Source organism: Oculina patagonica, chromosome 10 (genome assembly GCF_052425735.1).
Source record: "Oculina patagonica isolate OP01 chromosome 10, crgOcupat, whole genome shotgun sequence".
NCBI lineage: Eukaryota > Metazoa > Cnidaria > Anthozoa > Scleractinia > Oculinidae > Oculina > Oculina patagonica.
Window position 1 is genome coordinate 8,865,361 of NC_135767.1, and position 15,090 is coordinate 8,880,450.

Genomic DNA, 15,090 nt, shown 5'->3' on the forward strand with positions numbered 1-15,090 from the left:
TAACATAACAGTTATTTGTTCGAGCTTGGCTATAGGTACAAGCAAGACATTCTATTATAAAGTGATAAAACAAGAAGGGAGATCGATGGAGGTAATTTATTTTCCTTTTTTTGTTTCATGTGACATCCCTACTGAAAAACCAGATTGTAAGTAGCCACACACCTTTTTTCATCTATCTAAATATTTTACAATCGATTATTAAGAGGCTCCGACTGAGAATATGAAGAATCGTTGGACAGGCTGGGAAAATCGAAAATCTTGAAACTTTGCCTGAATAACACCTTTGGGGAACTATGTTCGAAAATATTATTCTCATCTTCTGGGAATTTGTGGTTTTCGAGAAATTAAGAAAAAACGAAAATAACGGTTTTTAGCTCATTAAATATGCAAAAAATATGCGTAAAAATGGCAAAGTTCTCGATATTCCTTTAAGAGCAATTTTCAATGCCTTGAATCGAAATATACTTAGAATAATAGCTTGACCTTTCTTCTTTCAGGCAACAGAAACTTTCAATTTTTTCCGGCCATTTTGAGGTTTCCTTCGGCTTTTAAAATATTGCTTTATCAAGCACTTCGGGAAAGAGCAAAAATTGAGAAACTTTGGAGGCCGAAAAAAGCACCTTGATATGTCCGATATCGAGTCAAAATAAACACTGTGCAAAAGCTTGATGTTTCTTCTATTACAATATCAAATAAAAAATCTGGGCACTCAAGATTCACACAAATAAGAAACGAAAGTTTACGACCTACTCGTGTCTAATTTGCATAAAGCTAATTTTTGAATTCGTCCTCCGCTAAGTGATCTGGTCCGCTAAATTTACATTGGGGAGCTATGATTTGCACAAAGAAAGCAATTTTAAACTTTATTTGATTTTGTTGACGTCTTATGCCGATACACTGGTTATATAGACGCGAAGAAAGAAGAAAAAACAGTAAAATCATCGACTGAGCTTCCCATTGCGTGACCTGCGTCACGTTATGAATTTTCTTGTCAATAATTGAATTAAAAAGATCGGAGGAAAGATTTGTTTGTTAGGGCTCTTACATTTCAAATTTAAGATTAAAGATTAACATAATATCATTCACTTACCTGAAATTGGGAATAATTTGTATCTTTTATTTACTCGCGTAACTTACGACAAAATATAAATCGTGTAGTTCTAATTTAATTTGGAAGTTTACTATTTTGTGAACATAAACGTACATAATTATTAAAACTATGATGAACATATATCGCTGTTAGCTTCTGTTCAGTTGTCATAAATTAAATGGAAATAAAATAGCAAAAGTTTCTCATCTTGTTTTAAAACAACAATATAAAAGGTTTCGATCGTGCAAAATCCATTCATTCATTCAGATGTACATCACAAAATTAAATTAAAGAGACCGAACATGTACACAGCGACAGGACCCGGCGCCAGGACATTTAACACAAAGCACGAAATTATTCGGCTGAAATTTAAAATAGAATGACCCTTTACAGTTGTGCCTCTCTTGTTGGTGGGGCTTGGAGTCCAAGCCCAGAAATCCAGAATTTGTCCAGTTTGTAAATTACCATGCAAAAGCAAACTTCAAATTTTGTTACATCTTGTATGACAGATACTGAAAGCATCGATAGCGAAGGACAATTGTTAATTGCCCGTGCAGGTAAGGTAAAATATATTTTTTTCTTTGAACCACATTTGTGTGTAGGTAACTGAATTAATACAAGCTTAACTATCCAATACCCTGGGATTTTTGTAGCGCAAGAATGCCAAGAACATACCGTAAAATTCCAGTTATAAGCCCTGGGCTTCTACAACTTCGTAAGGGGTTTGGGTGGGCTTATAAGCAGAGGGGCTTATATCTTGGAGGGCTTATAAGCGGAATCAAAAAAACGTTTCGAAACGAGCCACAGTAGTGTTGATCGAAATACCTTTTTAAGTTAAAAACGCATAATAAAGCAACAGTTAGCCCTGTTTAGTACCGTCTTCCGGTGAAGGGGGTCTTATATCCAGGGGGGGGGGGGCTTATAATTGGAGGTATTTTTTTGTTTCCAGATAGATGAGCCTATAACCGCGGGGGGCTTATAAACGGGAGGGCTTCTAACCGGAATTTTACGGTATGACATTTTGCCATAAATACAAGAACACGCTCGGTATTCGCTGGCGGACTGGAGAAGCACGATGTTCTATACCAATGGAAATTGCGGGCCATAATCCTTCTTTTACACGGGAGGATCGCGGAACAGCAAGCAATCCTGCTCTGTTTTAGAAGAGACGGGTATGCTTGTTCCAGCTAGATCACATAAGCATTAACTTTCTGTTACTTAATTTTGTTTTAAGCCCACAATAACAACTTCCAAGAAAAAAATTGGTGAATAATAGCCTACATGATTACTATAGTATTTCCTAGACTTTTAAGTTAAAACACTTTTCCTTAATATTGTAAAAATCGCTTTTGGTTTTAAGTTATAAAATGACAGTTGACCTTACCCTACTAGCCTTCAGAACAAGCGGTGTTGGTGTTGCAAGGCATAGAAAACGTATGTGAACGCGCGAGCAGGCGAGTGCAAACACAAGAGCGCGCACGCGATTGTTAAGTGGTATAGTTGTTTATCCGCTTGATCCTTCGCGCTGCGCTAAACCACTCGTTCTGTAGACTAACACCTCGCCGTAACAGGATTGCAAAGCAGGGGTGCTTGGTGTCTTTTCCACGATACCCCCAGGGTGAAATTCAAAAAGAAAACTTGTGGCCCGCAATTTCCCTTAGTATAGGCCTTCTTCTTAGTAGGTCTTCTTCTGAAGGCTAGACGAAACACATGCGTCCTCTACCCCTTTAGCAACACTGTTTGTTCGGAAGGCTAACACATTGAACATACGTTTTATTTTTGATGTAAGTTACGCGATTAAATAAAATATATAAATCATTCCCAATTTCAGGTTGGTGAATGAAATTATGATTAGTCAATAGTTTTTAGCATTTTACCCGTTTCTTAGTTTATATATGGTAGGTTTATATTAATTTAAGTGTCCCCAATTAGCAGAGGGTGTTTCCCCTTGCACTTTTTCGAAAGTCTTTGATTGATTGATTGATTGATTGATTGATTGATTGATTGATTGATAGTAGGAATGGATATAGTCAAATGGCATTTTATAAACAAAAACAAAAGCGATGTTTACAATATCGAGGAAAAGTGTTAAAAGTTAATACCGAGGTGTACCTGTATTTCGGGCAAACTGTCATGTTTTCTTGGCATTCTAGCGCTTTAAAAATCCGAAGGCATGGGTATACTCAATTCAGTTATAAGGCCTGGTTCACATTAGCGACATAACGGCATAACGGCAAGGTCACGCAAATGTAAAAAACACCTCAAGTTGATGTTTTATGTCACCAGTGTGAACAACCGCCTAACATAACGACATAGTTGGAACATAATGACATAAGCATAACGACATAAGGAAAGACCGTTATGTCCATGTCGTTATGTCGCTAGCGTGAACCTTATAAAACAATGTGTTTCAAAGAAAAAACAAATATTAAATTTACCTTACCTTCACCGGAAAGTTGATACTTCCGTGATCTAGCTGGAACAAGCATACCCGTCTCTTGTAAAACAGAGCAGGGTTGCTTGCTATTCCGCGATCCTCCCGAGTGAAAGAAGGCTTATGGCCCGCAATTTCCATTGGTTTAGAACATCTTGCTTCTCCAGTCCGCAAGCGAAAGAGCGTGTTCTTGTATTTATGACAAACTGTCATATGTTCTTGGCATTCTTGCGCTACAAAAATCCCAGGGTATTGAATAGTTAAGCTTGCATTAATTCAGTTACCAAAACATAGATGTGGTTCAAAGAAAAAATATATATTTTACCTTACCTGCACGGGCAACTAACAATTGTCCTTCGCTATCGATGCTTTCAGTATCTGTCAGACAAGATGCAACAAAATTTGAAGTGTGCGTTTGCATGGTAATTTACAAACTGGACAAATTCTGGATTTCTGGGCTTGGACTCCAAGCCCCACCAACAAGAGAGGCACAACTGTAAAGGGTCATTCTATTTTAAAATTTCAGCCGAATAATTTCGTGCTTTGTGTTAAATGTCCTGGCGCCGAGTTCTGTCGCTGTGTACGTGTTCGGTCTCTTTAAAGGGAATTAATTAATTTAATTTTGTGATGTGCCTCTGAATGAATGAATAGTTTTTGCAGGATCGAAACCTTTAGTTGTTTTAAAACAAGATGAGAAACTTTTGGTATTTTATTTCCATTATAAATGACAACTGAACGGAAACTAACAGCGATATATGTTCATAATATTTTTGTACGTTTATGTTCATAACTAAAGTCAACTTCCAAATTAATAATACTACGCAAGTTATAGCTTGGACGTAAGTTACCCGCCAGAGTAAATAAAAGATACAAATTATTCCCAATTTCAGGTAAGTGAATGATATTATTATTTCACTCTTTAATCTTAAATTTGAAATGCAAGAGTCCTAACAAACAAATCAAATTCAATTGTTGACAAGAAAATTCATAACGTGACGCAAGTCACGCAATGAGCTCAGTCGATGATTTTACTGTTTTTTCTTCTTTCTTCGCGTCTATATAACCTGTTGATAGGCATAAGTCGTCAATAAAATCAAACAAAGTTTAAACTTGCTTTCTTTGTGCAAATCATAGCTCCCCAATGTAAATTTAGCGGACCAGATCACTTAGCGGAGGACGAATTCAAAAATTAGCTTTATGCAAATTAGACACGAGTAGGTCGTAAACTTTCGTTTCTTATTTGTGTGAATCTTGAGTGCCCAGATTTTTTATTTGATATTGTAATAGAAGAAACATCAAGCTTTTGCACAGTGTTTATTTTGACTCGATATCGTATTACAACGGTCAGGAAATCATAATCAAGCAAAGGTGAACATATTTATTTTGATTTATGCCTTAGTATTGCAAGCATTGCAATTAAATTGATTTAAAGAACAAATACGGTGGTAATAATGTTCAGTCACGCATTCGAAGGCTGGCGTGATTTTCTGCCGTTTTGGTACGATTTTAAATAATTTTTTGACAAGTGCTTAATCATTTGCCCAAACCAAACTTTGCATCTTTTGAAAGTATTATCCCTTTACACTTAAAAAACCTTTATCTCAAGGAATTCTGAGATATGGCACATAGTGAAAATGACGATTCTTTTGACCGATCGACTTTCATGGCGCGTGAGAATAGTCTGGTTTTGTTTACCGTTAAATAATTAGATTAAACCAAAACTCTTGAAACTACGCTTCTTTGGACAAGGAAGAGTCATGCAATAAACCGGTTGTATTTATTTTTTTCTGTGCTTGATCGTTTTGACATGCGAATCGAATGAAAATGGTCGATTTTCAACCCAATTTGTACCCTCTGAATCGAGTCTAGACGTCAAATCGAAAATTTCGATTTTCTCAGAAAAATTAAATTATTTGAAGGAAAAACCAACATAACGTTCTTAGTTTTAATACGGACTACCTATATGCAGAGGATGAGCGAACTGCCTTACCGCATGTTGTTTAATTTTTCTGCAAAATTGCTCTTAAAAGTTTTAGATTAAAATGAATGAATTGAAACAATTCAACATTCAAAGAAACCAAATTAATTTAACTATTGTATTATGCGCATTGCTGAATAACCATATGCCTAAAGAAGAAAATGTGGCAGCTAACTTTTTCACATTACATGTACTAGGAATCAAATTGTAAACTAATGTTAAATAATTTTCATTGGTATATGTAAAGGTTGCATGGCTTGGTCATCATGGGGAAGGTGCCTGGGTGAATGTGGGGTGGGTCGCCAGGAGCGAAAACGTGTCGGTAAGTAACTTAAGACTGCCCTTTACCTTCCTCTTAATAACCCTATATAAAATCCACAGATTTTTCACTGATTGCTGCAAGCTTCGTTCCAAAGTTCATGTAGTAAAACGTCACTGACTTGATGGAGCCATCCTGTTTATCAGATCATAGCCCAGTAGTGACTTGGCTGAATATTAACACGAATATTTCTAATCGGGATGCAATACCTGCAAATGATGCTTTGACGAGTTTACCGAAACAATTCTGCTGGGAGCAAGACTCCGCACAAAAATTCAAAGACGCACTACGGTCTCCGAGAACGCAAACGTTAATTCGAGAGTATCTAAACGACAACGAATCAACCGCAGATGTTAACATCTCCCTTAAAAAAGTAGAAAACATTTTCATTGCAACTGCAAAATGCTGCTTAAAAATAAAAACTATAAAAAACCATAAACGCGTCCAATCATCTTCAAACAAAAAATGCTTTGATAAAGAATGTCGCTTGAAATGACTCAGTGAAATTAAAACATACTCCACTGATTTCAGAAGAAAATTGGATGAGACATTTCCAGTCTCTTCATTCAAATGACCCTCTTAACTCCGATCAACAAAACCTTATCAATGAGTTACGAAAACAAGAAGACAACAAAATGCAATCACATCCCTTGGACTACTTCATCACAGAAGCCGAAATACGTAATTAAAGCAGTAAAAAAATTAAAGAATAACAAATCACCCTATTCAGACAAAATACGGAACGAAATGATCAAAACTAGCCTAAATGAAATGATACCCGTTTATCAAAAACTTTTCAACAATATTCTTGATTTGGGTTCAATGCCTCAAATGCGGTGTGGTGGGCTCATTACACCAATATTCAAGTCTGGTGGAAGAAATGACCCCTCAAATTACCGAGGAATTTGCGTTTCTAGCTGTCTAGGAAAATTATTTTGTTCAATTGTAAACCAAAGGCTTCTAGAACATGTCAACTCGCTGAACATCTTTCACAAATCTCAAGTCGGATTTTTACCGAATAACCGAACTGCAGACCATGTTCTTACTTTGCGAACATTGATAGATAAGTACGTTTTATCGAGTTTGTTCGTAGCACGAGTCAAGTTCGAGCTCGAGTCAAGTTCGAGTCAAGTTTATTTTCTCTTTTTTCTTTTAGTTTTTTTGGTTTTAGTTGCTGATGAAAATGATGTATCAGTGTTCCAAGTCTGAAGAACAGCAAGATTTGATTTGACTCCTTTTTACTGCCGATTGCGAGAGTTCATTCCTGCATTGGTTCGCAGCTGCGGCTTTTCTGTATTTACACACTTGAACCTGAGGTAGAGGTTCCATCTCAACGACGCAAAAATCATATTTGAAAAACGCTTATCAAGGAAACTTGAACATCGCCTGCAAGAGCGAACACAAGCGGCCGCCGATACCAATCGTGACACGGGTCGAGGGGTCAAGACAAAACAAGTTCACTGATAACATGTGATAAAGTTGTTTTCCCGTATTTCTGGGACTCCGGGACAAACCAACGGTAATGCACATTCTCTATTTCTCTCAACTCAAGACTAATTTTGAATTCAAATCTGCCCGAAGCTATTCTGAATCGGTTGAAAATAATTTTGAGCTGAAAAATATATGTATTCCAAATGGGTGACAAAATGAATCAATTATTGAAATCGAGTCGTTCACCGCTTCTCGAATCGACGATTTGAAAGTAGAACGCCATGAAAATCGTGCGCGAAGGGAAAAATATATATTCCTCAGTCGTCAAGACAAGCCATCAAGCTAAGAAACTGCTTGTAAAAGCGTATTGAAAGTCGAAAAGCGTATTAAAAAGTTATTAAAACAAAGAGTTGACAGATCGAGGTAGGAATACCTGTAGTTTAAGTGTAATACTCCATAATTTTCGAGCTTTTTTAAAAGTTCGCGGACACCGTACCTCACTGATTTCGCTGAAATTTGGCATGCAGTCTTGTTTTAGGGTCCTAACTACCAAATGGATATTAAAAAGTTTCAATTCTTTTTATTTTGGAAAATATCGAGAAGGCCGATTTGAAGCGTCCGTGACGGCTCGCCAACATGGCGGATCAAAGGTGGTCTTGTTACTTCGACACTGAACCTGCCGTCACAGTTTCTCGATCATACTTGGTATAGTTATAAAGAACTATCTTTCTTCTTTCTATATATCAAAATAGATTCGGCAAATGTTGAGTTTGGATGATCAACGGCCAAGAAGTTCGAAGGTATGTTAACGATGTTTTGAACAGTCTCAAATTTACTACAAAATGAAAGGCTTATAACTCCACTGTTATCTCGATTTAGAACAAGCCATTTACCATGAACAAAGCTTGTTCATTGGTGAATTGATTCCATTAATAAAAAAATTGGGGAAATGTAACCGTTAAGAATAAAAAATTATGGAACCTCTAGTAAATTGGCCATTTCAGCGCCATTTCAGCGGATCAGCTCATTTAACAGCAAATAATCGGGAGAAACATGAAAGGGTTACAGTCGTTTATAATAAGCAGTTTTCTGGTATTCTTTGCTTATCTTAAACAAATGCATGATCTTTGCCAAAGATATGGCGATTTTTGAGCGTACGATCGTTTCTCCAAATTTTTATGTCGGCAACTTTATTTTATTTGTTGTCGAGATTATACGCTGTTGTTATTCAATATTCGTTTCACAAGAACTTCTGTTGCTCGCATTTCCCAAATCACTGTTTAAGAAATTGCCCATTCCGTAACAGGGTCATTCTTACTTTTCCTTTAAAAATTACTAGGAAAGCAAGAATGTCATAGAACGGTTTTATACTAGTGAAAATACCTGTCAGACATAACTTCAACTGTTTGTGTTATCTGGCTGTTTTCACAAATATGCAAATTAAGGAATTCTTAAAGTGCCTATCTTTAACTATTTCACGCTTAAAGATTCCTCTAAATCTTTTCGCCTACCTTTTGGCCAAACGAAGTTTTGTGTCTCCAGGCAGAATGCTCGTTATCAGCAATGAAAGTCGAAGAGATACAGAAGCTCGAGTAAAATTCTAACTGCTGTGAAATGAACATCGTTTGAGCTTGACGTGTATTTATAGATTGCGCTCGAGCTCCGTTAATTAAGTTTATTCATTTGGCGATCAGATAAAAATCAATGAATGATCAGAGTTATTAAAGTCCATTTTTTTAAGCACGAGAGACACGGAAGTTTGTTTCAGAAGCATTTATGCATAGAAATACCGGTTAATTTTTGAGCGGTAAATCTGCATTTATAATAGCTGGGAGTTTGGGGTGTTTTTTGGTGTTGTTTTTTTTTAGGGGGCTCGGGGGGGGGGGAGGGGGGTGTGGAAGTGGTGCCTTCGTATCCTCTTTTGTTCTTTTACACAGTGGCCTGAATTTGAAACAGTTCGGGGAATGGATTATCAATTACTCTTCGTTATGCCATGTCACCCCTTAATGTGGGAGCGCCGCGCCTCAATTCACGATAAAAAATTTATGGCCGCCCGGTCCATTTATGTAGTTCTCCGCCAGGTCTCTCAATAGGCAGGTTACGAGCCTAGTGGCCCATCAGGCCGGAGCTCATACCAGTTTCCGCAACGTGAAGCGACAACGAGTATTTTTTACTCCACCCGGATGGGATGCTATTCCATCGCAGGGTTATCTCCCTTCCCGAAAAGCTAAAGATTGACTGGTAATCATTTTTACACCTGGGTAAGGAAAGGGACTCTGGGAGTTGAGAGGCTTTCCAAAGAACTTAGCGCATTGTCCCCCAAAAGCTCTATCCAGGACTGTTTGGTCCAGAGTCCAGCGCAGTGACCATTATTAGGCCATCACGCTCCCCAACCGTGTAAGAAAGTGCAAAAATCTGCTTGTATAAGCCCTGGGGTTGTACAGTTTGGTACGAAATGTGGGCTTTTAAATGTGGTAGGTCTTATATCCGTGGTTGGGGTGCGGTGGCTTAAAGCGAAATTAAAAAACTTCTTGTTTTCTGAAAAACGTTTTTATAAACTGATTTGAATTACATTAATGAATTAAAGGGACAGTGTCACCAAGATTTAATAAAATTTAAAACTCTCAAGACGGTAACCTGGTAGGAAAAAAGTGGCCTTAAACTTTGACAGTTGACTTGGAAGAAATATATGGGCCTTGAATTGGGAGGGCTTATGAGAGAAAAGGATAAAAAGGGGAATTTCACAGAATCTGCTCAACAGCGTACCCTCGAGCAGCTTTCATTTATCTGCCCACTGTCTTTTTCTCTCTCCAGGTTTTAGTAAGGCCAGACCGCTATGAGTGGATTTACAATTCATATTAACACTTTTTTGAGATTTTTAAATCCCGGTTCGAGCTTTGGGGGGATATTGCGTTGAGTTCTTCGGAAAGCCTCTGTACTATCATACCGTATTTACTCGAATAAGCGCGGCCCCCGAATAAGCGCCGCCCTCGAATAAGCGCCGCATTTCGGACAAAAAAGTTAATAAGCGCCGCCCCCGGCGCCGCAGTCCCGATGCGGCGCTTATTCAAGGAAATCTGTTTAACTAGAAACAGAACTACAAAGCAACTCTTAAACAAACTTGGACATTTCTTTCCATTAAAAGCGACGTTCTGCAGTTCAAAGTGCTTGTTTTACCGCTCAATTTTTTTCTATTGAACATTCTTCAGTACAATCTTCAGCAAGAGACGACTTTTGGCAATCAGGGGACCCTATTTTAATAAATGTTAAGGATTAGATTCTTTGTGGCGTCAAACTTTTTAATAAGCGCCGCCCTCGAATAAGCGCCGCACTGGAGGCGTAAAAAATTTAGTAAGCGCCGCGGCGCTTATTCGAGTAATTACAGTAGTCCCTTTCTTCACCTAGGTCGGCGATAAGGACATACGTGATGTAAGTCATGACGCATCACGAGAGGTGTCCTTATGGAGAGGTTCGACTTTAATAAAAAAAAAAAAGTCCGAGATAACAAAAACAGCCAAGTTCTCACCTGCTTTTTTTTGTAAAAATCTGGACGAAAAACATTTGTATCTTTTAACTTGCCCTAAAAAGAATTGATTCGAAATTCATTTCAAATCAATGAGGAAAATGTGTTAGCTTCACTGTTATTATGTTGTTCTTGCCGCGAGTAAGCCACGCCTTCTTCAGACACGATAATTACTGATGACACAAACGTAAAGTCATGTTCATTTCAAAATCAGCTCGCATTATGCTTATTAACAGATGAGCTCTTTTTTTCAACATTCAGACCACTGTGTCAGAGATCTAAAGAGGATTCGGAGGCACCACTTCCACCCCCCTCCCCCCGCCTTCCTACAACAACACCAAAAAAAAACCCAAACTCCCAGCTATTATAAATGCAGATTTACCGCTAGAAGCCGAGTATTTTTTAACCGCGTCAGTCAATAATAAACTGGTATTTCCATGCATAAATGCTTCTGAAACAAACTTCCGTGTCTCTCGTGCTTAGAAATGGACTTTAATAACTCTGATCATTCATTGATTTTTATCTGATCGCCAAATGAATAAACTTAATTAACGGAGCTCGAGCGCAATCTATAAATACACGTCAAGCTCAAACGATGTTCATTTCACAGCAGTTAGAATTTTACTCGAGCTTCTGTATCTCTTCGACTTTCATTGCTGATAACGAGCATTCTGCCTGGAGACACAAAACTTCGTTTGGCCAAAAGGTAGGCGAAAAGATTTAGAGGAATCTTTAAGCGTGAAATAGTTAAAGATAGGCACTTTAAGAATTCCTTAATTTGCATATTTGTGAAAACAGCCAGATAACACGAACAGTTGAAGTTATGTCTGACAGGTATTTTCACTAGTATAAAACCGTTCTATGACATTCTTGCTTTCCTAGTAATTTTTAAAGAAAAAGTAAGAATGACCCTGTTACGGAATGGGCAATTTCTTAAACAGTGATTTGGGAAATGCGAGCAACAGAAGTTCTTGTGAAACGAATACTTGATTAACAACAGCGTATAATCTCGACAACAAATAAAATAAAGTTGCCGACATAAAAATTTGGAGAAACGATCGTACGCTCAAAAATCGCCATATCTTTGGCAAAGATCATGTATTTGTTTAAGATAAGCAAAGAATACCAGAAAACTGCTTATTATAAACGACTGTAACCCTTTCATGTTTCTCCCGATTATTTGCTGTTAAATGAGCTGATCCGCTGAAATGGCGCTGAAATGGCCAATTTACTAGAGGTTCCATAATTTTTTATTCTTAACGGTTACATTTCCCCAATTTTTTTATTAATGGAATCAATTCACCAATGAACAAGCTTTGTTCATGGTAAATGGCTAGTTCTAAATCGAGATAACAGTGGAGTTATTAGCCTTTCATTTTGTAGTAAATTTGAGACTGTTCAAAACATCGTTAACATACCTTCGAACTTCTTGGCCGTTGATCATCCAAACTCAACATTTGCCGAATCTATTTTGATATATAGAAAGAAGAAAGATAGTTCTTTATAACTATACCAAGTATGATCGAGAAACTGTGACGGCAGGTTCAGTGTCGAAGTAACAAGAACACCTTTGATCCGCCATGTTGGCGAGCCGTCACGGACGCTTCAAATCGGCCTTCTCGATATTTTCCAAAATAAAAAGAATTGAAACTTTTTAATATCCATTTGGTAGTTAGGACCCTAAAACAAGACTGCATGCCAAATTTCAGCGAAATCGGTGAGGTACGGTGTCCGGCCAAAGTTCGAATCTTATAGACTATGACAATTAAAGCTTATGTTGTTTCAAAATGCAAAATGAAATCTTTCCGATCGCGTCTGCAATTAAAAAAAAAACTGCGTCCTATATCAAACCTAAGTGCTGATCTTTATTATAGTCAAACAATATTATTGAAAAAAAAAGTGAAAAAATTCTTTGACTCAAACTTGACTCGTGACTCGAACTTGACTCGGGCTCGAACTTGACTCGCGCTACGAACAAACTCCGTTTTATCATATGACCCGTACGGACCCGCGCGCAATTTTCTTGGAAAACCATATGAAACAAGAAGCTTGAGAAGCTTAAAATCGTGCAGTTAATAATTAACTATCTGCTTTGACATGAAAGGCAGGGTATAGTACAGTAAAAATCACTGGAGAAACAGTCACTTAAGTAACACTCAGTCGGAGGTTTGCGTAGGTCACCGTCTGCATGAGCTGTATTAGTGTGTAGAACATAATATCTGGAATGTTTTCAAGATTGCATTATTACTTAATGACATAATGGTCTCAATTTATAAATATATTTCGCACAATACAAATAAACGATTGAACTAGACGACTAGAAAATATAAATTTTTAACACTTAGCAAAGTGCAGCCTTTTCGCAATACTTAATAAACGCGGGGTTTTACCTGAAGACCATTTTTCCAACGCTTTAGGTGGCTGACGCATTTCGGTATTTTCCAGCCCTTACACTTTGATGGAACAGTACTACAACTCTTTATCAGTTAACTACTATTGTCAAGAAAATGATCACAACTTGTTGACCAATGATTAGGTATTTGTTTCATACCATTACTGTAATAGCAACTGATGAAGAATAGTAGTACTGAATAGTAGTATACGGGCTGAAAAATACTGAAAACCATTTCAGTCGCGTTTCAAGAAATCCAAAAAAGCTTTACTTATCCCATATATCTTTGTTTTGCAGTATTTTGTTAATTTTTGGGCGATTTTGGGGGATGTCTGGGAGGCGATAGATTTTCTCGAAGGATTAGCAAAATTTAGACAAATAAGAAATATTGGAGATTTAATGTGATTTTAAAGTTAGAATGTGAAGTTAAAAATTGGTGGACGGACACCAAGCAGTCCCCTGACAACCTGGAGTGCTCTTGCGAGGGGGTCAACTGTTTGGTGGTGTTTCCATTTTTTCCTTCAATACCTTCTTTAAATCTCTTAAAATTTCATTCAAATTCAGGTAGAACCCCATCTTAAGTTTTGTTCATGTGAGAAAACAACAGAAGTCAAAGGTTGCGTGATATAACCAAGCATACATTTTAATTCTCCATCCCTTTCCCTCTCCTTATACGTTCACCCCCACCTGTCCCTCAATTTCTACTCCCATCCTCCCACTCCTTACCCTCTCCTGCAGTCTTTTACTCCACCCTATCCCTTCGAGCGTTCTACTCCAATTACCTCCCCCCCCCCCCCCATGAGAGAGAATGCAACATTTGGGGGAGGGAAGGGGATGGTGTCAACAAAGCCGAGGTTTTGGGTGATGTCACGCAGTTTCACGCATTTGCATATGTCACGCAGTTTCCGTAAGCTTTAGAAGTCATCTTCTTTTTAACACACACGCCTAGACAAGCTCCAGCTTATGTTTGAAAATTTATATTGCGTTACAAATCTTTAACAAAATCAGCTCAAACCAGTTGAATGGCATAAAAAGGAAATTCATTTCATGTCAAAACAAAAAAAGAAAAATATTTCGTGCACAATGTAATTTGATTAAGTCTATAAATACTTCAAGCAGTTCAGTGAAAACCCGTTTTTTTTCTTATCAACGAAAACCACTTTCAAATAATCAATACATGAAAATAACAATCAGATCAGAAGGAAGAAAGGAACCTTTCCAATTATTTGAAGACTTTCAAAGCCGTGATATTATGCATCCAAGCCGCGATAAAATTTAATTACAACAAATCCAATTAACATCTAACTATTCAAAGTTTTCATTTTGAAGTCCATTGTTTTTTTCAGTTGATAGCTTTATCCATCTTGTGAAAAATACCATTCAAGTTCCTACTAATACTGTACATTCCCAATGTTTTGCTCAGGTCTTCAGAAGCGTCTTACTAACCAAATCTAAAATAATTCCAAAACATGCTGTACAAACATTCTACTCTTTGTGACAAACGACTTGACGACCAACTGTTCAGAAATGAAAATCAACACAGTTCTTGCTAAATAAAAAAAAGTTTTACGGCGGAGCCCGGCTCTAAAAATATACCGCCTAGTTTGCTAAAAAAAAAACACTGCGTGACATCAATGACGTTACCTTTTTCATTTACAAAAATAACTTCGACTTGTCAAAGTAAGTGCAGTTTCACAATGGTGAATATTAGTACTTTGCCCTTGAGTTTGTTTCTCTGTCCTTCCGCCGAAGCAAAAAACACAACCTGATAACACATTAGCCCAAAAGTCGACCCAGTGTGCCTGCAACGATTTCCTGTCAAAACTAAAATGAAACCGATTGCGGTATGCGTCACCCGTAGCGGTTTTGTAGCAGCCCCAGGCTATCCCCGTCTTTTTTGGCCGACAGGAGACTATCGACTAG

At 37.6% G+C, this 15,090-nt stretch overlaps 1 protein-coding gene across 1 annotated transcript in view; it reads left to right on the forward strand.

The window, feature by feature from the left end:
* The first annotated feature begins 5,754 nt into the window (after window positions 1–5,754).
* The window catches only part of LOC144667210 (matrix-remodeling-associated protein 5-like), a 30,344-nt gene continuing 21,008 nt past the window's right edge, over window positions 5,755–15,090 (forward strand). The window contains exon 1 of the mRNA XM_078528615.1: window positions 5,755–5,824. Within this exon, the coding sequence (XP_078384741.1) occupies window positions 5,755–5,824 (70 nt within the window). The remainder of the gene's footprint in view (window positions 5,825–15,090) is intronic.